Source organism: Panthera leo, chromosome F2, assembly GCF_018350215.1.
Source record: "Panthera leo isolate Ple1 chromosome F2, P.leo_Ple1_pat1.1, whole genome shotgun sequence".
NCBI lineage: Eukaryota > Metazoa > Chordata > Mammalia > Carnivora > Felidae > Panthera > Panthera leo.
Genome location: NC_056695.1, coordinates 47275560 through 47300198, shown reverse-complemented (window position 1 = coordinate 47300198; position 24639 = coordinate 47275560). Strand labels below are relative to the sequence as shown.

Here is a 24639-nt window from a genome sequence, read left to right as displayed (position 1 = left end):
CCTTGATTATTTCTTTAAGACAAATCCCTACAACTGGAATCCAGGTGTCCTGTCAACAAGTAGGCCCATTTCAAACGGTTTTACCACACTGCCTTCCAGAAAGTTTACAATAATTTATAATCCTCCTAGAAAGGTATTTTCCTCAAACCCAGTTTTTTATAACTTTTGTGCATTATCTACTCATGTTCTTTGACCATATTTCTATTGAAGCATCTGTCCTTTATTAAAATGCTTTCAAAGATATGTAAGATATACATATTTTTAAAAGGAGACACCAAGACTCCAAAGCAGCTTAAAAAAAAAAAAAAAAAATCGTGGTCTGCAGAGGAAGAACAATGTATGTAAAGGGACTTGTAACCTAGAAAAAGTCCTCCAACATGAAAATCTTCCAAGAGCTACAATCCATTATCCATTTTGTCCTGGTTAGCAGTTACTGACTTCTGAGAAAATTGACTTCAGAGACCTTAAATCCTACATATCACACAATAGGATACCAGAGGAGATTTTATTCCAGACCTAAATGAATGGTCATTATGTATGCCTGATGTGAAATAATATATTACCTAATAATTGAAGTGAAACCACAGATACTATTCTTATCCTTCTATTATTTAATACCTTTCCTGAACACTGACTAAACTACTGGCTTGGTAATATTGTCTGGCAATAGGTGTCCCTGAATTGTATTTTGTTAGGAGGAAAAAGAGTAGGGAAGAGGAGGAGAAGGGGAGAAGAAAAAGGAAGAAGAAAGGAGAAGGGGGAAGAGGGGGAGGAGGGGGAGGAGGGGAAGGAGGGAAGGGGAAGGGAAGGGAGAGAGAGGTTCTCCCAATTAGCCTAAGGTTCTCAGCTTGCTACATTTTACTGAATGTTCCATCTGTTCTGATATTGCCTCATTCTCACTCAAACCTGCCCAGGGCAACCCACTTCCTAGACTCTCTCTGGAAAGAGTTCTCAGAGTACCTACCAGCTCTTTTTATCTGATTTTCTTGTACCTTTTATCTATCATTCTAGCGAAGCTGTGCGGGGCTCCTCTAGGTAACCCACTGATTTTACTTCCTACCTGCCCATCTGAATTCCACGTGTCCCTCTGAATTTCTCCCACCTGCCGGATGTCTTTGTCATCTTAGTCAGACCACCTTTTATTCTGCTAAAGGGGTGAGGGTGGTTTCGGAGTGGAAGCAAGTCCCATTGTGCCCAGTACTTTCCTATCTTGCTAACACCCTTTACAGTTCCTGTGAGTCGCCACCAGCCCAGAACCCTCTGCAGGGAGAAAATGAGACTCAGAATTTTGCAGCAGGTATTATCCTCAGAGCTCATTTATTTCAATTTTATTTTACAGATGAAAAATAATGAAAAAAGAGTTCTTGGATCTTATGTTATCTTATTGGCAATTCAGGAAAGAGGCAAAAAAGAGCTACCTTTGTTCCTTGCGCTTCTTCGAAAAGTTAGATACAAGAAGTACAAAAAGCAGTTATTTTATGGGGCTCACTGAACTGAGAACTAAAAACAATGATTTGGGGTGAGTGTGGGAAGGGAAGTCCATTCTAACTCACACTAATACTATCAGAACCTTAAACAGGCATTTCATGTATTCATGTTCCTATTTTAAAAAGTAAATAGGCAATGCCTCCCCTGTTCCCAATCTCCCTTCCCCAAAAAGCCAGCGTATTTTTTTCAAATTAATCAAAATGTCCAATTTTCAACCCATACTTACAACCTCAACATGCAACACAGAATTAAGAGTGTATGGCACTTTACTTCTTACACCAAACTTTTAGCTCCAAATCCTATCTTGGGTACTCACATGCCCTATGTGATTTCTACAGCCCTCCCTAGCTCTAGGATTCCAGGCTTCAAGTTAAAGTCAGGATCAGTTCCCCAGAAGGATAAATAGCCACACGCCATCCCACAGTAAACCTCAGCCAGGTAGCGCAGCAACTTTCCTCCTACTAAGAAAATGCTGGCAACTCTAACAGTAACTAAAGAACAGTTTCTTCCTGCTCTCTTTCTCTTCCTCTCTTTACCGCATTTACTGCACTTGTCTTTTCTAAAACTCCAGTCTGAATTCAGAGACCTTAAAAAAAAAAAAAGACTGTGGCAAGGGGTGGGGGCGGGAAGGGGGGGGGGTAAGCTATACTTGTACATCCAGCGTTCAGATGAAAGGCGGGCACCAAAGTAAAGAGAAACAGCAAGCAAATCTTGCTGTCTTTTTCTACTCTGGAGGGTGTCTGCATTCACACTTGTAAAGGAAGCATTTCCTTGCGAGTGCATGTGAAGTCAGATCACTTTAAAAGTGCTCCCCACAAAGTTCATTGCCATGTTCATTACAAAGTAAAATAAGGCTCTTCATCCCTGCAGCGATTGCTTTCCACTGAATGCCCATTCAAATGCATAAACAATCTCCATAACCCTACTTATTGTTGAAATGTACATTGAAATCCCCTGAAATGTACCAGCTTTTCCAGGAGTCTCCAAAGAACTCTAAAAATGAGTACTTGTATGGTGTTGTATATAGCAATTCTAAACATGCTGTTTTTAGAAATAATGTTACTTTAATCCTGGTAGTCACCAAAACACATCAAGTTAAACACTGTTTAATCCTCTTCCTACTAAAAATGGGTGGGATGGGGTGGGGGTTGGGAGGTAGATCCTCAAAGAGATAGATACTTTCTTGTTTCTATCCCATTTAATCCATTTTAGTCCAGTCCTTTTTACTATTTACCATTAAAAGACTTACAGCATAAAATATAATTTCCTAGTGATGGATGGATGGATGGATGGATGGATACACAGATTTGAACCAAGGAGCTGGGACTTCTCTAAAGGATGGAAATATGCAGGCCAGGTGGAGAAGAAGGTTAACCCGAACTTTGGGGGCCTCAATTTGAAGACTTCTGAAGCTGTCTGAGGGACTCCCAGGTACATGTTGTTGTTACTGAGCAACGACTAGTCCTCCTGGGCCAAACTAAAAATTCCTATTCAACCTGTTGCTGCTTGCTAAGGAATTTTTCCTGAACAAGTTTGCCAAGCCAATCACTACTCAATTTTAGCTTAGACTTAGTTGTTATAATTGAGCAGGTATCCTTGAATCCCTTTTGAAAAGGAAGAGAAGGTCCACATCCTGATATGAAGCCAGGGATCATGAGTGGAGACTCTAAGTGACTTAGGATAAGGTTTCTCTTATGCTAAGAATAACTCAAAAGTAAACATTTTCCAAGGTTAAACTTAGTTGACTTAAATAAGGCAACATCATTTCTACTACCATCTTCTTAACTCTTGGCTCAGGTACAAGGATGGGATGCTATGCTCCATGTGAATGCTAAGAGAATGCAGTAAAGTTCACTGACTAAAATAGTACCTAAAACCAGATTCACATGTATCTCAATGCATAGATGCTATACATGTGTCCATTTCCACCAAGTACTATAAGGGGAAAAAAAACAATCAAGAAAGCAGTATCAGCAGACAGATTAAGGAAGAAAGGAAGGAAGGGAGGGAAGGAAGGGGTACAAATTTGGCTCAGACTAGGGAGGAGGAAGTAAGAGGGAAAATACTCTTTATCCCAACTGTTCATTTTTTAACCAGAAATGTATGCCCAGTTATATCAAAGTCACAAAGAGGAACCAAAGCATTTGCTTGAGGCACCTGGTTGAGCAACTGACTTCAGTTCAGGTCATGATCTCCCAGGTCATGGGTTTGAGCCCTGCTTCGGGCTCTGTGCTGACAGCTCAGAGCCTGGAGCCTGCTTTTGGATTCTGTGTCTCCCTCTCTCTCTGTCCCTCCTCTGTTTGCACTCTATCTCTCTGTCTCTCTCTCTCTCTCTCTCTCAAAAAAAAAAATAAATAAATAAATAAGTAAATAAATACTAAAAAAATTTTAAGTAGATTTAAAAACCTAACATCAAAATAATAATCTTTTTAAAATTATCTATAGATTTCAAACAAATACTTCTTAGGTTACTGAGTATTATTATTTAAATGTGCCTATGTATGTTGGACTTTGCTGACTACTTGTTTAAATTCTCCTTTTGACTGCAGAGTCTAATAGAAATTGCTAGATATAGTGCTTCATCAACTGCTCCAGCACTTACTCTAATCCTCCTTGAATCAGAGGGCACTGGGCCCATTTGGGTGGCCTGATCCTGGTGGTCAGTTTAAAACAGGACCTATTTACAGGACAATAGACAGTATACTACCATCTTATCAGGTAATACTTAATGCTACCCTTAGCCCTAGAAATGAAACTGCAACCATCATCCCATTAAATCATTTCACCAGGAACAACATCAGATTCGAACTTGTTATCTTTGACCTTGTGCTACCGAATAGATTCTAAATTCAATGACTATGCCTAGAAAAAGGTGCACTAGTTTCAGGTTCTAATGTGAAAGTGCAGAAGGTCAAGGTTGACCTTCTAACTCTAACCTAACTCCCTGGTGAGTAGACTCCAGCCTAAAATCTGAGCTTGACACTTAGCTACAAACCTGGCAGAGACCCACATGAGTGACATCACTCCAAATGAGGTCCTTAGCAGCTCTGGAAATATATGACCTGTCAAAAGGATCCCATTCTTCCAGAAGGGGCAGTTCAGCAAAACAACGAAAGCAAACAAAATTGACAGGGGGCCAAAGAATTCTTAAACCAAATTGAAATAGTATCAGAAGTTGCTTAAACAGGGTAGCTCAAAGAATGTAAAATAAAGCTCCCAGGTTTCATTTCACTGACACATTGGATATACACCTGAGTGTGTGCGTGTGTGTGTGTGTCTGTGTGTATATGTGTGTGTGTATATATATGTGTATATATATATGCATATATATATATACTGAAATATATATATATATATATATATATATATATATATATACTGAATTTATTATTTAAAGTAATGTTGAGTACTCACTTAAAGCATTATTTCACTGACACTATCATAAATGTACATAAAATATACCTGGGACAATTTATAAATTCAGATGCCCTGGCCCCTCTGATTCCATAGCTAGGGGGTGGGACCCAGCGATCTGTAGTTTTACCAAATGCCTCAGGTGATATTTTTGGAATCAGATGAGTTTGGAAAGCAATGATTTAAAGGATTTCTCAGAGATTTCTATTATTAAACACAATATACGTAAAGACAATAGTGTATTTATTAGGCACACATGTAATTTAACTTTTTTTTAAGTCAATCCAAATTCTTATTGTCTAGCATTTTCTTATTTTTCAATATGTTAATTTTGCCTGTATATTAGTTTACTTCATTGAAGCTACCAAGCTAACCAAAGCAGACTGGAGTGTCTCACTTCCAAACACAGTGGATAACTCTTGTTTCTTAAAGGATACAAGTTTGCACTGGATTAGGGCAAGAGGAAGGCAGGAAAGCAGGGTGAGAGAGTAAGCACCAGCTGTCCTTGGTCCCTCTTCTTCTGTTCCAGTTTCCAGGAATCTTCTAGGATATGTGAACTTATTCATCTCTAAATTAAGGAGTATATAGAATTTAATCCATTGTAGGGAAGAGAACACTAGAGCTTAACCATTAAACTGGTGCTACTTGGGTAAAGAGATAAGGCTGATGCTATTAGCTTACTATTTACTCACCTCTCCATTGCCAGAACCATTTATAATTGCCTATTTTTTAAATATACAGATATCTGGACTATGAAGGAGAGAACTGTTAGTTTACTTCATTACCATTATCTCTCTTCCTCTCTGATTTATGGGCTCCTTTCTGAATATGCCAAGGACTCTCCTACCTCAGGGCCTTTGCACTTGCTCTTCCATGGACCTGTACTCTTGACCCAGGTATCTCCAGTGCATCTCATCAGAGGCCATCCCTGACCACCTTATATAAAATAACTCCCATTATTCTTAATCTCTTCGGTCTGCTTTGCTTTCCTTCATATCACTTATCAACCTCTATTTTGTTATGTATTCCTTCTTGATTGATGGTCTGTTTTTCCCCCCACTAGAATGTAAGCATCATGAGGGCAAGGACTCTGTTCTATTCACTAGTGGGTCTCAATGCCAGGATCAATGCCTGGCACTCAAGATACATTTGTCAAATAAATGAATGGTTTTTAGTGGTTTGAGGAAGATATGATTACTTAATGTTTATGATCTTAAAATACATTTTATATAGCCAAATGGAAACAAACATGCATGTATAAAACTAAAGAGTAAAAAAATTAATTAAAATGTTTTATGCCATTACTTGAAAGTTTATACCACATGAGATATCTATAACTTTGAGCAATTTCTGTTTCTTTTCTGGAATAATGGCCAGACTCCTTAAACCACATTGAATGCCTAAAAGTAATTGTCCTAAGCAAAAACGAGGTGAGTAGGAAGGATTGATATACCATGATCTGATAATACATTATTATATTTTCTTTGTGATTTTTTTAGGCACTTACCAGGTATTGCCTTAATTACAATTATGTCTGCTCATGTCTCACCTTCCACGAGAATGTAAGCCCCTGGAGGACGTGGCTCATCTTTATACATCTTTTTATTCTCTTATAATGCCTATCTGAATGTGTTGCAAATAGCTGGTAATCAGAAAACATTTGTGTAATGAAAAATACCTGTGGATATCAAAATCATATACATATATATATAATATTATATCCTCAATATATTTGGTATGTTTTGGCAGCAAAAAAAGTTTCTAAATCTATCATTGCCTTGCTAGAATACACAAGCTTGTTGACAAAGATCATAAATCTTCATAAAATTTAAGAGGGAACAGAGAATCTTCAAATATGTACAAAGACAAGCTGTCCTAAAAATACTTTGTTTTAATTAGTGATAGCATCAACATTACAGAACATAAAAAGCAGAACGTTTCAATCTGAAAAGTCCACAACCATAAAAAAGATGATGCTACTTCAGTTCAGACTTGCTAACTGGAATTATCTTCCTCTGCTAACCAAAAGATTACCTACACTTTGATGGGGTTTATGGGAAAATATCCTGTGTGTATTCTTTTAGGTTACTTCTAGAAAACATGCCTCCTAGGTGGTTTTCCCATGAAGCCGATAAAGCTCAAGCTTCAGGACTCTGCTTGCTGTAGCAGGAAGCCCCAGTAACTCGCTCTTCTGTCCTTTTTCTTAGCGCCCACACCCCGACCCCACGTAACTAACACACACAATGGCATAAACTTCAGGCCGGCGAATCCGGGACCCACCCCTGCCGGTCCTCGGCTAGAGGAGGACGTTAAGAAAACAAAGGCTATAGTTCCCAAAATTGATCCCAAGGATCGTTTATTAATTTCAAGCATTTCTCAATAGCCCAGGCAAAGAGAGGCAATTGGGCTGCAGCAGTCTTTTATGGGTATCGTTCTTATTAGTATTACTTTTCCCAGGCTACAAAATTATGTCTTGGAAACTAGGATTAGATAAAAGCTATTTTCCTTAAATATAAGTAACCCCAAATAGTTATTACCCATAAAAATTAAGTAATGCATTGTGCTGAACTTTTCTCAATACTAAATACATCGTTTCTTGGCGCTAGGTCTAACAGGGCAAAAGAAACATCGACCCGTTTTCATTAGGAACTCATTTTGAGTCATGTTGTAATACAAAACTAAGCAGTGCAACCAAATGTTAATCGTGTGATTTAATTAAGGAACTGCAGGAAGTCTTTTCCGATTTGCAACCATTTTTTTGACACGAAGATCAAAACAATCCAAAAAGTTCTGCTGTCATCTCCGACTTCTGGCTGCTGGAGATTTCAAGCTCGAGTAGTGACTTCTCAGAGGCTACACAGAAAATGTGGCGGGGGTGGGGTGGGCAATACTCCCACAATCACACACCTTCCTATCCCTACCCCCACTCCTACCCTCTTCCAGCGTTTGTTTCCAGGAGTTCTTCCCGTCCGCTGTGTAGCCAGCAGTCCGCTTTTCGTTGGTGGGTAAAGCGGTACCAATATCTGGTAGGGTTTTGTTGTTGTTTTGGGTTTTGCTTATTTTTTATTTTTAAGCATGACAGCCTGTGTTGTTCGATACGCCTACTCTACCAGCGGCTTTACTTTGAAGATGGACCGCCCCTCCACCTCTGGACAGGTCCTCCGGGCATTCCTGTTGCCCACTCAGGGTCCGTCAGTTTGGGACTGGCCCCGGGCCACGTCAGGAGAGGGTCCGACGGCGTCCCGGCGCCCTGGCCCCGGCGGAGACACCCTCAGGAAGGTCTCCTTGGGGTGGCCACGACACCAGAGCAAAGTTACCAGGCAGCAAGGTGGCCCGTAGGCACTTCCAAGAGGACTCAGCCAGTTCCCAGCCAGGGACGCGCCCGAGAGGGGGAAGGGAGTGTCGCCACTTAATCCCAAGAAAGGCCGCGGGACCCACCTCCGGCTCCCTCCCGCTCCCGCCCTCGGCCCCACCTCCCCCTGCTAAGCACAAAGCCGTCCCCGAGGCGGGGGCCAGGCCTGCGGGAGGCCGCCTGGACGCGACTGGACCGCGGCCCGGGGCCCGGCTACCCGCGGCGCGGGCCGCGCAGGCCGCCGATCCCGGGCGAGCCCAGAGTTCCCGTCCCGGACGGAAAGGACGCGCTTGCCCGCCCTGCCTTCGAGGCGCGGGAAGCCGGGCCCCGCCGCCCCGAGCCCTCCGAGCCCCCCAGGAAGGCCCGGCGCGACCCTCGCTGCCCCGCCAGCCACCCCAGAGGTGGCGGCCGCCGGCGTGGAGCGCCAGGGCCCGGCGGGCCCTGGGGCCCGGGGCTCGCAGGGGCGTGCACACGCCGTCCGGACGTGGGTGAATCAAGTCGCAGGCGGCCTTTCCCGCCCCACGGAAGTGCAACATCGGGGCCTCAAATCAATTCCCCTCATTTCCGTAGGGCCCGGTCCTCCCGCACCTGCGTGAGGCGGCCAAACACCGCGGGAGCGTGGGGGAGGGGGACGGGGCGGGGGCTGGAGCCCCGCGACCCCGCGCCTCGCCCCGGCCCAGGGGCGCACACGCGGGCGCGCACACACGCACTCTCCTGCCCCAGTGCGGGAAGATGGCCGTTTCTGCGCCAGGATAAAGGCTCTTTGTTGCGCGCACACAAAAGCGGCCAAGACCCGCTCTTCTCGCAGGCCCTTTGCACACCTCGCAGGAGCTCGGCTGAATTTCCAAATGGCCTTAGCAGCCTGAAAGCGGTAGGAGCAACTAAAGAGAGGGGGGAATAACAGGCCTCCCGCCCTCATCTACCAAAACCTCTGTCAATATGCAAGTATTCGCCCTGGGAGACGGGAGGTGAGACCATTCGCAAGGGAGGAAGAAAAGAGGAAAACCTACTTTGACTATCAAGGCCCCAAGGGGGGATTAAACATTCACATTCTTGTAGGGTTTCTCCCCTTAACCAGGGTAGAAACACAATCTGGAGAAGTCTGGATACACCAAAAAGAAAAAGAAAAAAGAAAGAAAAAAAAAACCAACAACAGCAACTTAAAAAACAAAAACAAAAACATAACAAACCAGTTGCCATCAGCCCAAAGTGGTAGTAGCAGCAGCCGGCGCGTGTGATCCACTTACTTGTCCGACTCTTGTGACATGTTTGATCCAATGAACTCGCTCCCCTTTTCCTGGAGCCTCAGCCTCTGGTGAAACTGGACTTTCAAGTCTGTGCAGGTGAAGGTGTGTGAGAGCGCCCGAGATGGCAGAACAAGAGCTACAGGTAATTCTGCTTTTCCGTCCCCCCTCACCACTCTCGCTCGCTCGCCCGCTCGCGCCCTCACCTAGCCGGAAAGGTGGGATAAGGGGGGGCCCCTCACATGGGGCCCGAGCTCGGAGGCGGCCGGGCGGCGCGGAGTCCTCCTGGAAGGTGGCAATGGGCAGCCACAGAGCAGAAAGTGGCGGACTTGGGCGGCCACAGGTAACTTTCTCGCAAGGAGCTGAATTCTTTCACTAAAGGATACAAGCCCGAGGGACGAGCTGCGCCGTGATTGGCTGCAAAGCTCCCTCAGGTGAGCTGCCATTGGCAGAGGCGCGCTCAGGTAAGGCCCTTCTCCAAGTGCAGGTAACTCACTCCGTAGTTTACCTGAGTGGAGCGGCGGCACGTTTGCAGCCCGTGGGAGCTGAGGGTCATTTGCTAGGAGTAGGCTTCACGCCACGCTTTCCTTCTTCCCGGAGGCCGGCCGCGTGGGGGCGGGGGGGTGGGGGGGGAGGGGGCAGGAAAAAAAGAAACACTTGCCACCACTAGGGATTGTGGGTCGAACGGAAGGCCTAAAGGAGAGCTGAACCCAGGTACCCCAGGCCAGCCGAACCGGAATCAAATGGGCAGCACAACCGCAGGGCTTTTAACACACACTTGAAGAGGACTTTTGACATTGTCGGAAGAGTGAGGGACCGAAGTTTACTTTCTGCGCCGAGAGGGGAAAAACACAAAGATTGCCGAGTCTGTTGTGTAATTGCATTTTTAACATTCTTATCCAGAGCAAACACTTTCCGTGTCCCGATGTGTAAAAGATACCAGGTAGATTACAGATTTTCACATAGGTGAGCATCCTTTCATGAGCTGGCCAGATGGCTAGTGGCGTGGTTTTGATGGGGTGAGGAGATTTGGGGTGAATAGACGCCAAGATGGCCCAGGCCTGCCTCTTCGATGGCAACTCTAGTCTGGGATTCCAGAGCTGCAAACCACCACTGAACCCCTTCTGTAAGCCTGTTGTCATTTGACGTTCCCAGGCAGGCATCAACATTTACATTGTAATTCAATAGAAGCAGCGACTACAAAGGTGCTTTATCCTTCCAGCTTAATATGGTTGCTATGGAAACAGTTCAGGATGAAACTGACTTTTTTGTGGTGCTGTTTCTGTTTGGGAACAACACCAATTACCAAAGGTTTAATTTATAACCACTGTTCCTAAAGAAATATTTGTGAAAGTTCTGACAGGAAATCCAGTCCATACATATGAATAGTAAAAATAAAGAGGGCATGGAAGGCATATCCTGTTTTATTTCAAGTTAATACTAGGTTGCCAGAGATGATACGCAACTTCTGTTTTAACCTTTATGGGTCAGATATTTCCTGAGAATTCCATCATGAGACAAGGTTTGGTTGTTCCATGTTTCACGCTCAGCAAGTGAATTACAAAATTTTGTTCTTCGTTTTTAACCACAATATAAGCATACACACTTTTTCAAGATAATGTAATATTTTAAGACAGTGCAATACCTACCTTTTCCCCACCTTCTTAACCTCCTTTCTAGAGGCGTTCACATTCCACTTTTAGCTGTCTCTTTTGTCGCTGACCTCCCCATTTCTTTTTTTTTTTTTTTTTCTCAAGATTTCATTTTTAAGTAATCTCTATACCCACCGTGGGGCTTGAACTCACGACCCCCGAGATCAAGAGTCACACGCTCTTCGGACTGAGCCAGCTGGGTGCCCTGACCTCTCTGCTGCTAAATGATTTATACTGCTGTCTTTTGATTTATCATTTTAGATGTGGTGCTTTGACCACCTGTTGCCTTTAGATAAGGATTTAGCTCTTTCAAAGCCCAGAATCTCCCCTTCCACTGTTCTTCCAACATAGCTCACTCACGGTTGAGGGCCACTAAGTAGCTGATGACTGTGCAAATACCAGTCACAGCAGAGCCAATTAGTGTACTGTGGTTGTTTTCTTTCTTATACAGCCTTTAATCTGTTTACTTAGTTTGTTATGCACGTGTTCTTATATTTTTTTCTACAACGCATCTATCTAAATGACTATCACATTTATCTTCCAAATGACCAAACAATCCCATTTCCACCCCTCCCCCCCCCAAAAAAAAAAAAAAAAAAATATCCCTCCAAAAGTTCACTGTCCTCCTGCTCCAAAGAAGATGAATTCCTCTCAGGACCCACTGGTCAGCTGTCATCCTGGGACATTCCTTCATCTCCAGAGCAAAAACCCCATTTCTCTGTCCTACGCCTTCTTTCTTGGTTACCACTTCATTTTCATGGCACATGTTCCAGCCACAAACCAAGAAAAGGTACAGAAGGTAAAACTTGAAATGGCTCTGTTCAACCCATACTTTTTTTAAAATTTTTTTAATGTTTATTTATTTTTGAGACAGAGAGAGACAGAGCATGAACGGGGGAGGGTCAGAGAGAGAGAGGAAGACACAGAATCCGAAGCAGGCTCCAGGCTCCGAGCTGTCAGCAAAGAGCCCGAAGTGGGGCTCAAACCCGTGACCTGGGACTCACGGGCTGTGAGATCATGACCTGAGCCCAAGTCGGAAGCTCAACCGACTGAGCCACCCAGGCGCCCCTCAACCCTTACTTTAGATGGAAAGTTTGAACAAGTGTAGGATTCTAAGTTGAAATTCTTCATTAATAAGTTGATAAAAATGTGCTCTTCTATCTTCTAATATCCAGTGTTTCTGTTGAAAATTCCAATGGCATCCTGGTTCCCATTTCTTTGTGGCCTGGAATTTTTCTTTCTAGAAACTTGGAGAATAGTCTCTTTGTTTCTAATATTTTGAAATGTCATAATTATGCTCCTTAGTTCTCTAGTATTGTAAAATTTCACCGCGTTGAAGGCTTTCATCAAATGTTGCAAACCGTTGACTCTCCTTTCATGCTTAAGAATGAGGTCATAAAACCCCACCAGAAACTATGTGTGAGGATGGGAAGGAGTGGGCTTGCTGTATGGTGATCAGGTGGAGGCTGTTTATTCTATAGGCTCTTCTCTTTTCAGCTCTTTAGTTTCTCTGGAGAAGTATCTGCAATCTCTTGCCTGAAGTGACATTCACCTGGCTGCCAATATTCTGGAAGCAGTTCGGGGTTGGGGGGGGTGGGGGGGGGCGCCAGGTGAGTCACAGCTTACTATGCAGTTTTTCGTGTTCTTTTCTTTCCTGTGGGTGCCTTACTCCTGCCTTTCTTCATGCCTGGTGTACAAGTCTCTCTGCTGTTTCTCCAACTGGAGGTAATCACCCAGCTGCAAGAAATGGGACAGGGGACCTGAAGGCCTAACAACTCCAAATGCCCACATTCACTCAGGCCCCAGCCTCTCACCTCTTCCTCACTTCTGGGATGCTGGGACCTCTCATCAGCATTTTCTTCTGATGATCTCTGGACCCAGGGCACTCGGAAGCACAGTAGCATAATCTGGGCTTTTTCTGTACTGACCTCTAGGAAGACATGCGAGTGTAGCTTTTGCTGTTCTCTTAAAGCAGTTCCTACTGTTCCATCCACCCCGTCGCCCAGAATTGTACTGAAATATCTTTTGCAGATGACCCTTCCTTCATCCCCTTTGTTCCCGTGTATTTATTTTTTATGTCCCTTTACTGTCCTTTTTAGGAGACAATGAAGATAAACAAGTGTGAGTCCATCTGTCATCTTTAATTTGCAGCTACTTAAAAAATTATCCAAAAGCTTGTATCAAACTGTCCGGCATTTATGGCCAAACCTTTCTTTTTATTGGTCCATGATGGTCAAGATTCCTTTCTTCTTCTCCAGATTTCTTCCTTCTTCTTCTTCTCCTTTCTTCTTCTTCTTCTCCTTTCTTCTTCTTCTTCTTCTTCTTCTTCTTCTTCTTCTTCTTCAGTCCCCAACCTAGTGATTGTTTATATAATGGCTGACGACTGTCTTTACTTGGAACAATTAGCACATCAAAAAAAAAAAAAAAAATGAACCTGGTATTTGCCAAAGTACACGTCACAGACTTCAAAGTTTCAGCACAGTGTAGAGCTTTGGTTGTCACTTTAGGTGGCAGCAACCAAGTAAATTTCCAGATAAAAAGCTAGTGATAAAAGGGTATTGCTTTTACACCAAACCATTTCATTTATAAGATTAAAGTTGTAGTTAAATTCCCAGCCAAGAAAAATGGAATTGTTTATTTTTTATTAGTAATCCTTAGCGCGTGTTATGACGGCTAATCACACTTTCCTAAAGTAAAACGTTTAGTATTTGATACTAAATTGTTGTTTCATTATGGTGAGTCTATTACAGTGAGACTTTGGGAGAAGGATGCCCCTTCTGCAGCATCTGGGCAGAAATACCGAGTTTTCAAGGGCTACGGTTCTCGTCAGACAAGTCTGGCTGCTGCTTGTTGGCCCCCTACACGTTACCATACACGGGCCACTACAGCCTGTCTGTCCTTGAATCTGTTGCAGAACCGTGTTTTGCACTATAAAAACCCGAACTTGTTTGATTGGCTTCCCAAGAGGAAACCTTGGGAAGAATGAAAGGTACCCTGGATGCCTACATTTGAAATCAACATATAGATTTATAACTTAACCAACTGAGCGGTAAATAGTACTTTTCTTGCAGTTTGGGGGCCACTTCTGTTTTTCCTAGTTGCATGGATATGTATATCTGCATCGACATTTACTCCTGTGAAGGCTCTTGAACTAGTGGTGTGGAATTCAGCTAATAGTCAGCTGGGGTTTGCATACTTCCTTCAGGAGAGAACTGTTTCCTGGGCTGGCCATTAGTAAAACTCGTGGTCCTGTTAAAACAGGGTGCACTGAATACATGTGTTTACTTCTTCCTGCAGTCCCACTGATAGAGGAGTAAGAGAAGAGACGAGGAGGTTAAAGATGACAACAAAATCGGGGAAGTGGGACGTGACTGCAGGAGGAAGGAGTGACTTAGCTGAGCTGAGAAGAAGGATGACCCTGAGGAACTAGCCTGACTAGTCTGTAGGACCTCATAAGGCAGAGCAATCAAATTTCCAGTTATCATTGAAGGTGGGAGTGAGTGGTAGGGCTGAAACCAGAGGGACTGATTCAAAATCTGGATACAAATCTGTTAGGACCCTAGGTCCCCACCCCCACCGGCATAATCAAGCTCCCATCTGTATTGGTTTACTAAGGCTGCCATAACAAAGTACAACAGACTGTGTGGTTTAAACAACAGAAATTTGTGTTGCATGGGTGGCTCAGTCAATTAAGCGTCTGACTCTTGATTTCTGTTCAGCTCACAGTCGGTCGGTAGGTCAAGCCCCATGTTGCGTTCCCTGCTGAATGTGGATCCTGCTTGGGATTGGGATTCTCTCACTCTCTCTCTCTCTCTCTCTCTCTCTGCCCCTCCCCCATGCGTGCTCACTCTCTCGCTCTCTCAAAATAAATAAACATTTAAAAAAAATATTAAACAACAGAAAATTATTTTGTCACAGTTCTGGAAGCTGGAAGTCCAAGATTCAAGGCTTGTCAGGGTTGGCTTCATTCTAAAGCCTCTTTCCTTGGCTTCTACATGGCTGTCTTCTGGCTTTGTCCTCAAATAGTCTTGTCACTGTGAATGTACATCTGAGTCCTAATTTTCTTTTCTTTTCTTAACTTTTTTTTTTAAAAAAAGATTTTATTGTAAGTAATTTCCACACCCAAAGTAGTGCTCACACAACCTGGCGATCAAGAGTTGCACGCTCCACCAACTGAGCTAGCCTGTTTTCATGAGGCATTAGTTGTAATGGATTAGGACCCAGCCGTATGATCTCATTTTATGTTAATTGCCTCTTTAAAAGCCCATCTCCCAACACAGTCACATTCTGAGGCACTGGGGGTTACAGCTTCAGCACATGAATTTAGGGGAGACACAGCTCAGCCCACAAACCCATCCCTCTTCCATGGCAGGAGACAGAAGTGTCAGACTGAACCTGGAAGACTTGAGGCTTGGGTACATCAGTCATCAAGAGTGAGGCGTTGGACTGAATAGCCAGGGGAGTAAGTGAAAGACCATATGCTAATTAGGGAGATACCATCTCCTGGCTCTCTCCACCTAGCTTAGGGAACCTGGAGCAAAGCTTATACCACCACCACCCATGCCTGCCCTCCATCAGTCAACAAGTCCTGTCCTCACCCAGGCAACTTCTAATAAGCTTTTTATGCCATGCTCTTAAGTATAAATACGAAGTCAATGATTGCCACACCTTTGAGAAGAAAACCTCCAAAATGGAGTATAAAGGCCAGAGCAAAAATGTAATTAAGAGAGTGATTTTGGAGCACCTGTGTGGCTCGGTCGGTGAATTGTCCGACTTGGGCTTGGGTCATGATGTCGCGGTTTGTGAATTCGAGCCCCGCATTGGGCTCTGTGCTGGCAGCTCAGAGCCTGGAGCCTGCTTCGGATTCTGTGTCTCCTTCTCTCTCTCTCTGCCCCTCCCTGACTCATGCTCTGTCTCTGTCTCTGTCTCTGTCTCTCTCTCAAAAATAAAAACATTTAAAAAAATAAAATAATAAAAAATTTTAAAAAGTGATTTTGAGGAAAACAGTACCGTACAGGGATGGGATAAAGATTATATAATTAATATATAAGATATTACAGTCATGAAACAAGAAGAGCATACTATTTAAAAACAATGAAACAATCATCAGAACCAAAATGAGTTTGCAGACATTAAAAATGTAAAAGCTGGAATAGAGCCTTTTATGGTATATTTGAAGACAGAATCTAAGAAACCTCCCAGAAAATAGAATAAAAAGACAGCAAAATAGACAATACAAGAGAAAAAGATAAGAAAATTGCAAGAACAGTCAGGAAGATCTAATATGTGACTAACAGGTGTTTCAGAAAGAAAAAAATGGAAAAAAATGTTGGGGAGAAAACTTTTAGAGGAAAGATAAAATACTATTTTTGAGAACTTAAGCATTATGAACCTTCTGATTGGTCTGACCATGTAGTGCTCAGTACAGTGGATTCTAAATGATGTAAATTGAGGCAATAATGATTAAATTTCTGGGCTTACCTTTCCAGAGGGTAAAAATAAAATGAAATGAGCAGGGAAACAACTCAGACATAAAGGATCAAGAATCAGAATATATTAGCTTTCTCAACAATACTGCCAGCTTGAAGATATTAAAAGCAATACCTCTGAATACTGAATTCTAGGCCTAGACAAGTTATCAATGAAGAATAAAAGTAGAATAAAATTCCATTTCAGAAATGCAAAGTCTCGAAAGTGCCTCCCATGGACCCTTTCTCAGAAACATAGTGAATAATGTGCTCCATTAGGAATTAGGAGAACAAGGCAGAACCAAGAAAGAGATGGTCTTGAGACTCAAAAAAGGCAATTAGAGGGAGGCCAGAATGATGGCTTTGTAGCAGACTCAGAGAGACTGTCTTTCAACAGAGGTCTCTGGGTGACAGTAGGGGGTAGAATCCAATGATTGCATTTAACATTGTGGAAAGTTGTATTGAGAAATTCTTTTGAGGGGGAGGAAAGTCTTAGCAATAGGTACAAAGGAAACTAAGTAGACAGTTAACATTCAGTAGGTACAGGGGGAAAGAAATTTTATAAGAATGGAAATTCGATCATAGTAATCTTAGTATGTACTTGGCTTGACAGCAGATAATAATCATATGATCATAATAATGGAAATACTGAATGGTAATGTATTAAAACGGGTGATAAAACTCAATCGGGAAGGAGGAAGACAATAGTGTCTCACGGGTGAGGAGGAAGTGGAATGTTGTGGCAGAGAGTGATGTCATCTACGATCATAGAAAGTCAACAGTTGTTGCCTAAGTCTCATAAATCAAAACCTAGCGACATAAATATTAACAGTGGCTTAGAAAAATAAAATTTTGCTTTCGTCACCTTAATTTTTTTAAGTTTATTTTGAGAGAGAGAGCGAGCAGGGGAAGGGCAGAAAGAAAGAGGGAGAGAGAATCCCAAGCAGGCTCCGCACTGTCAGCACAGAACCCGAGGTGGGACTCAATCTCACAAACCGTGAGATCATGAGCTGAGCTGAAATCCAGAGTTGGTCGCTTAACCAGCTGAGCCACCCAGGCGCCCCTAGTTTTATTCACTTTAAAAAATAAAAGATCTGAAAGTTAACAGCTGCTCGCTTCAGTTCTGATGCTTAATTCTGGCATCTCTGAGATCCTCTGGGTCTTTTTCTGGTGGGCACAGATGATCTCTTCAACTTTAGCCATTGCATCTATGTTTAAGGCAGTAAGAAGGGGAAAGAGACGGTGTCAGCTTCAGCTACGCCATCAGTCATGACAGCAATTCCAGCACTGATGTTAGAAGCCTCCAGTGCCTTCATGTCCTCGCCCAGAACTGGGGTCCCACAGTCACCTCCTTCTGCAAGAGTGGCTGGAAACATGGGTATCTAGCTTTCCCAAACCCTCACGTGAACGCAGGCAAGAAAGGAAAAATTGGAAATGTATTCAGGGTCAGCCAATCGGCATATTGTTTAGAAATGTGGAAGTAAATGTTAGCATTTTAGAAAGAAAGCTCATTAAATAAGGTCACCTCTTAGCAGCGGGATTGGGCAGTAGAGTGAAAGTGAGGCATGGATTGGTATTTTTCAATAGCAATACTATATTCTACATTATTAGTTGATGTGATTATTTGACTTTTAAACCGATGGATATAGTTTTATACACATCTACAACTTAAGCACATACACCTACATGCTTATATGATTTTAATCAAAATAAATTTTGAAAATAAAAGTACGAATTGCAAACATACCATGTTCCCTCTTGCCCAGGGACTTTGCATTTGCTATTCTATCTCCCTAAACTTTTGCTGTCTTTTCTCTCTCATCTGACTAGCTCCTAACTTTCCCTCAGATCAGTGCTTAATCATCTCATCCTCAGGGAAGTCTCTCTGGCTCTTCCAGATTAGAAATAGGTATATTGGGAAGATACATTTCTCCATTATTGCTGTAGAAACATGCTCCTCTTCCTGAAAGCACCTGCCACAGTTACTTGAGGGGCGTTTGATCATTGACCATCCCCCTTCACTAGACTCTAAGCTCCAGGAGGACAGAGATTATGCCTATTAATAGGCTCATCATTGTTTCCCCAGAGCTTAACACCTTACCTACCATTTAGTAAAGATTTGATGAGTGAATAAATGACCGATACTCAGAATCATGAGCATCCTTCCCTTTCTAGAATTATTCCATGGTTGAGGGACTTCAGTTGAGGGAAACACCAAACTGAGCACCTTCACCAGCAATATTGAATAAATAAATGAATTCCATGAGCATATATGGAGTACCTTCCATATTCCAGGTGCAGAACTGGGTTCCTCCTTTAAGTTTCAATAGTACTTTATGAGATAGGTAATTACAACAGTTAAGAATGCTTTCAACCACAAGCCAAAGAGAAGCCAGCTAGCAGGGGTTTTTACCCAAGAGTGGTTAATTTATCTTACACGACAGGAAATTAGGATGAACAGGAGGATGCAGTTGCTGGTATTCGATTGGCAACTCCATAACTCAGAGGTCTGGGTCAGTGTCTTTGTGCTTATCTACCTCTCAAGTAAAAAGTATCATGTCTTCACACAGCCGAACTTAAAACCAAGGTAAAGGTAGACAAGGCACTCACTTCAGCCATGAAAATCTTTCCCAGGATCCCCCATCAAATTTTACCTTATATCTCATTGGTCAGCACTGGGTCACATGACCCGTATAGATGAGGAGCTGGATCCACCTTGGATCCATCAGGAGCTGAATCAAGGAATCTCCACTCAACATTTGAACATGTAAAGGTTATTTTAGCAAGAAAGAAATGAAAGACTGGCCTTTGGTTAAAAAGAAAAAAAAAAAAAACCAACGGATACCACAGTACTGATAGCTTCATAATCCAGATGGTAAATTTGACCTTCATTTTGGATCAGGTAGGTAGCAGATCTGGGATTCAAATCTAGATCTGCCTGATTCCAAAGCCTGCACCTTGCCACTTCCTAGCCTTGAATGTGAAGAAGTTCTTCCTGTATCAAAATGTGGTAGTTTTTGTCAGGAATGACTTCATAGAAGACAAATACTTTAGGCAAGGTTTTGAAGAAAATAACACAAATTGATTTGATGGAGAAAGTGAGAGGATAGTTGTAGGGTATTAATACTTTCACTCTCATAAAAAAAAAATGGTTTTCATGTATCCCACTGACCATCAGAGCATCTCTTCCTATTTGGGGAATTGTTATTGCTTTGATGGTCTAAATGAACTATAAATAAACTGAAAAGAGGCGACGTTTACCCAAGGGAAAATGCCAAAATGAGAACCCAGAGACCATGGCTAGGGCTATAGCAGAACAGAATGTTCTCTTTGAGATTTTTAATGAGGCATGCTCACTGTTGATGCTTCAATATACTCTTGAAAACGTCTGTACCTGGGAAAACATGTTCAAATAACCTAATATCATGACTGTCCCTTCCATGTTTGAAAACCTTGAGCAATTCCTCAGCACACATAGGGCAATCTAATCTAATCTAACCTAACCTAATCTAATCTATGAATTGAGAACTACCCCAATCTAACTCCAATTGCCTGAACCCAGCCCCACTGGTCTTCTGCTAAGGAAGCCCAAGCTGAATGTGGTCTGACGTGAGATCTGCAGGGCTACAGACTGGAGGGGACTGTCCTTGTCTAAGCCTTGGAACTGCGAAATATAAGTATGAGCAGAGCCATAAACCAGGAATTGAAAATGAGGAGGTGGATCAAAAATGCCAGAAAGGGTGTAAAGGGCGTAAAGGTGGTAAAACTAAGCCATGGATCTAGGATATGGGCATAAAGGTGGTAAATGGGTGTAAAGGTGGTAAAACTAAGCCATGGATCTAGGATATCAAGCCAAGACATATGCATGATATGTCTAGCTTAATATCCCAACCCCGCTGGGAGCATTGAGATTCAGACAGTAGAAAATTTAGGACAAGTGTCTGCAGCGTTTGCTTAATAGGAATGATTTGCTTTTATTATCTGCCCTGATCTTGATACAGCTCCCTCCGTCCCCTGCATCACATGATCTCACCTCTTTCTGGGTGGTTCTGGCAGAAAGCCCTGAGCTTTTCCAGAGTACTGTGGAAGATAGTAGGCAGGTCTCCGGAGCTGGTCGATGCCCTTCTCAATATACTAGGTTTTGGAGAAAACCAGAGCATAGTATGGTTTATCACTGTCCTTTTTCCATATCCAGTTGTAGAGTGTCAGGCAGAGATGTGCATGAAAAGAGGAGGAGGAGGTGACTAAGTCTAGATGGTCCGGCCCAGCAGGAAGGGGATGGTAATGAGCTCTTGCACTAGAGGCAAAAGCCATATAAAGGAGGGCTTCTGAGGCCATGGCTGGTCCCCATGTAGTAGTTTTCCAGGTTAGAAGAGGGTAGATTTGCCAGGAAGAGAGCCCTATAGTATTGCCCAGTTCTTATGTTCTCCCTAATTCTTAAGGCCAGTTGTCATATATCATCAGAAAATTTCTTGAAAATCTCTGATCTCTAGCTCCTTCTGGCTCCTGTGGGATATTAAATGCTAGAAATGCACTAGGGCTGGGGCACATGGGTGGCTCAGTCGGTTAACCCTCTGACTTCAGCTCAGGTCATGATCTTGTGATTTACGGGTTCGAGCCCCACGTCAGGCTCTGTGCTGACAGCTCAGAGCCTGGAGCCTGCTTCAGATTTTGTGTCTACCTCGCTCTCTGCCCCTCCCCCCTCATGCTCTGTCTCTCCTTCAAAAATAAATAAACACCAAAAAATAAATAAATAAATAAAAGAAAATAAAAAGAAAAGAAAGAAATGCACTAGGGCCTTGCTTCATAAAGTGGAGACACAGATTAGTAATTTTGGAATAACCTGAGGGCTTATTAGGAGTACAGAGTCTCAGGCTCCTGAATTGAATCCACATTTTAACAAGATTTATATGCACATTAATATTTAAGGAGCACTTGTTTAGAGGATGGTGATACAGCCATGAGTGGAAGCCATATCTTTTGGGGGTTCAGGGTAAAGAAATATAGTTGATCCTTGAACAGCACAGAGATTAGTGGTGCCTATTCCCTGTGCAGTTAAAATTCATGTATAACTTTTGACTTCTCCAAAACTTTACTAATAGCCTGCTGTTGACCGAAAGCCCTAACTATAACACAAACACATGTTTTGTATGTTATATATGTTATATGCTATATTCTTACAGTAAGTTAAGCTAGAGAAAAGAAAATGTTACTAAGAAAATCATAAGGAGAGTTAATACATTCAGAGTACTATACTGTATTTATCAAAGGGGCACCTGGGTGGCTTAGTCATTTGAGCGTCTGACTTCAGCTCAGGTCATGATCTCACGGTTGGTGAGTTCAAGCCATGCATCGGGCTTTGTGCTGACAGCTGAGAGCCTGGAGTCTGCTTCGGCTTCTGTGTCTCCCTCTCTGCCCCAACCCACTCGCCTTCTGTCTCTTTCTCGAAAATAAATAAACATTAAAAAAAATTATTTTTTAATTTGCATAAAATGGACCTGTGCATTTCAAACCTGTGTTGTTCACACATCAACTGTGTAAGAGATTGCCTTAAGTACATTGTAACCAGTGGGCCAGGTCTGTTGCTGTAGCATAGATTCCCCTTCAGAACTCACTTGAGATTAATCGATGGATGAAACTAACATGATGAATGGCTAATCGAAATTTAGAATGAGCTATTAGGTGGTCACCAACTAAACCATTGGTCGGTCTTAGCATTACTAAAAGTAGGACCACCAGACACTGTGGGCCTACTGAGGTACAGTACTACAAAGTCTATGACACCACTTTTGAGGTGTTATTGCCTAGAAATGAAGCTGAGTCTCATCAAGCCTCAGGAAATAAGGAAGAGCGAGAAACGAATGTTTCCAAGAAGCCAAATAGACAAATCTCGACCACTTCTTTAAGAAGTAGGCTTCTTAATTGCAACAAGTCCATGATGTGAAAAAAAAAAAAAAATTGTGGGGTGGAGAGGGGAGGAATCTGCATTAACGCAGATTTAAAGGACAAGCAACTGAATGTGATTTATGGACCTGCTTTGGATCTTGATTTAGACAACTAACGTTTCAGAAATGTACAGGGAGATATGTAGAGGTGCAATTATCCGAAATTTGCTTTAAAATAGTTCAAAAGAAGGGGGAAATAGAAGAGGTAAAGCAAATGTGGCAAAATCTTTCATGATTATTAAATGTAGGTGAATGAGTAGAAGAGGATTCATTGTATTGTTTCTCATCTTGCTGTGTGAGTTTAATTTTTTTTATCAGCAAAACATTTTTTAAAACAACAAAATCCAAAACTCAATTTCCATATTTGTCCATCTGCTATGCTGCAGGGAAGGGTGTGGATAGGTGGAGGTGGGCATGAGGGTTTTAAACAAGTCTTTCAAGAACCAGAATATGTGGAACTAGCTGGGGACCCCATGCTTCATTGGCCCCTGAGTGGATGACAGCTTGGGAAGTCTGCGTGTGTGTGCATGCATGTGCACACGCACATGCATGGGGGGGGGGGGGGAGAGGGGCGGGGGGGGGGCGGGCACTCAATTTGAAAATAGGACAGTTAAACAAAAAATGATACAACTCTCCTGGGGGCCAGTGAGAACTAAGCTAAGGATGAAATTTCTAAGGCCCAGGTTTGCCGCAGGGAATTCCTTTCCCAAGCTATCAGATAATGTCCAAACCAAGAAAACAAAGGGAGCAGAAAGAAAGTGGATGAGAAAACAGTTTCCCTAAAGCCAGGGAGGTCCCCTCTGAAACAAAGACGCCTCATGAATTAATATAGGCAAATTCATGGTCAGGCCCTGGAGTCAGAGATGAAGAGAAGGAGAAAACAAGATTTGGGGAAAATAAGGCATTGCTTATATCCATGGGGAATCAGGTATTGGCTTATCCCAGCTCCCTGGATCAAGAGAGAAAGGACATCAACTGACTTTTCTCAGTCTTACCTTCTAACAGTCTCCTTCATCAACTCTGCTCCAGGCAAACTACTGTGCACATTATGGCTTAGATCCTCACTGCATTTTCCAGTTGCACTTTTTTTTTTTTTTAATTTTTAAATGTTTATTTATTTTTGAGACAGGGAGAGATAGCATGAACGGGGGAGGGTCAGAGAGAGAGGGAGACACAGAATCTGAAACAGGCTCCAGGCTCTGAGCTGTCAGCACAGAGCCCTACACGGGGCTCAAACTCACGGACCGTGAGATCATGACCTGAGCCGAAGTCGGATGCCTAACCGACTGAGCCACCCAGGCGCCCCTCCAGTTGCACTTTAACTTAAATACCTTAAGACTGTCCGTGTAGGGGTACCTGGCTAGCTCTGTCAGCAGAGCATATGCAACTTTTGATCTTGGGGTTGTGAGTTTGAGCCCCATATTGGGCATAGAGGCATAGAGATTACTTAAAATTAATTAAACAGAGGGGTGCCTGGGTGGCTCAGTCACTTAAGCGTCCAGCTTCGGCTCAGGTCGTGATCTCGCGGTTCACGGGTTTGAGCCCTGCAACAGGCTCTGTGCTGACAGCTCGGAGCCTGGAGCCTGCTTCCGATTCTGTGTTTCCGTCTCTCTGCCCCTCCCCAACTCATGCTGTGTCTCTCTCTCTCTCAAAACTAAACATTAAAAAAATATGTTTTTAATTAATTAGTTAGGGGCCCCTGGGTGGTTGAGTCTGTTGAGTGGCCAACTCTTGATTTTGGCTCAGGTCGTGATCTCAATTGGTGGGTTCCAGTCCCGCCTCCAGCTCTGTGCTGACGTTGTGGAGTCTGCTTGAGATTCTCTCTCCCTCTCTCTCTGCCCGCCCCCCTCTCAAAAACAAATAAATAAACATTTTTAAAAAATGAATTAATTTTTTGAAAAGTCTATTTATTTACATTGGAGAGAGAGAGAGAGAGAGTGTGGACACACGTGCACGTGCACGGGATCAAGCAGGGAAGAAGCAAGGAGAGAGGGAGCACAAGCAGGCTCCACACCATCAGCACAGAGCCCAAGGCAGGGCTCGATCTCACAAACCATGAGATCATGGCCTGAGCCA

The 24639-nt window shown here is 43.0% G+C and overlaps 1 protein-coding gene and 1 long non-coding RNA gene across 4 annotated transcripts in view; one reads left to right on the top strand and one right to left on the bottom strand.

Annotated features, from left to right (window-relative positions):
• Positions 1 to 13324, bottom strand: part of GRHL2 (grainyhead like transcription factor 2) — a 171316-nt gene extending 157992 nt beyond the window's left edge. The window contains exons 1-2 of one of the 3 annotated variants that reach the window (XM_042923193.1): positions 12811 to 13324; positions 9502 to 9643 (exon numbers count right to left, since the gene is read on the bottom strand). In XM_042923193.1, the coding sequence (XP_042779127.1) occupies positions 9502 to 9643; positions 12811 to 13054 (386 nt within the window). In that variant the 5' untranslated portion in view covers positions 13055 to 13324. Of the gene's footprint in view, positions 1 to 9501; positions 9644 to 10006; positions 10096 to 12810 lie in introns of those variants that run through there. The other 2 variants (XM_042923194.1, XM_042923196.1) reach the window with 2 other exon arrangements.
• The window catches only part of LOC122210495, a 92583-nt gene continuing 76726 nt past the window's right edge, over positions 8783 to 24639 (top strand). Inside the window, exon 1 of the long non-coding RNA XR_006198096.1 lies at positions 8783 to 9643. This is a non-coding gene — a long non-coding RNA (uncharacterized LOC122210495). The remainder of the gene's footprint in view (positions 9644 to 24639) is intronic.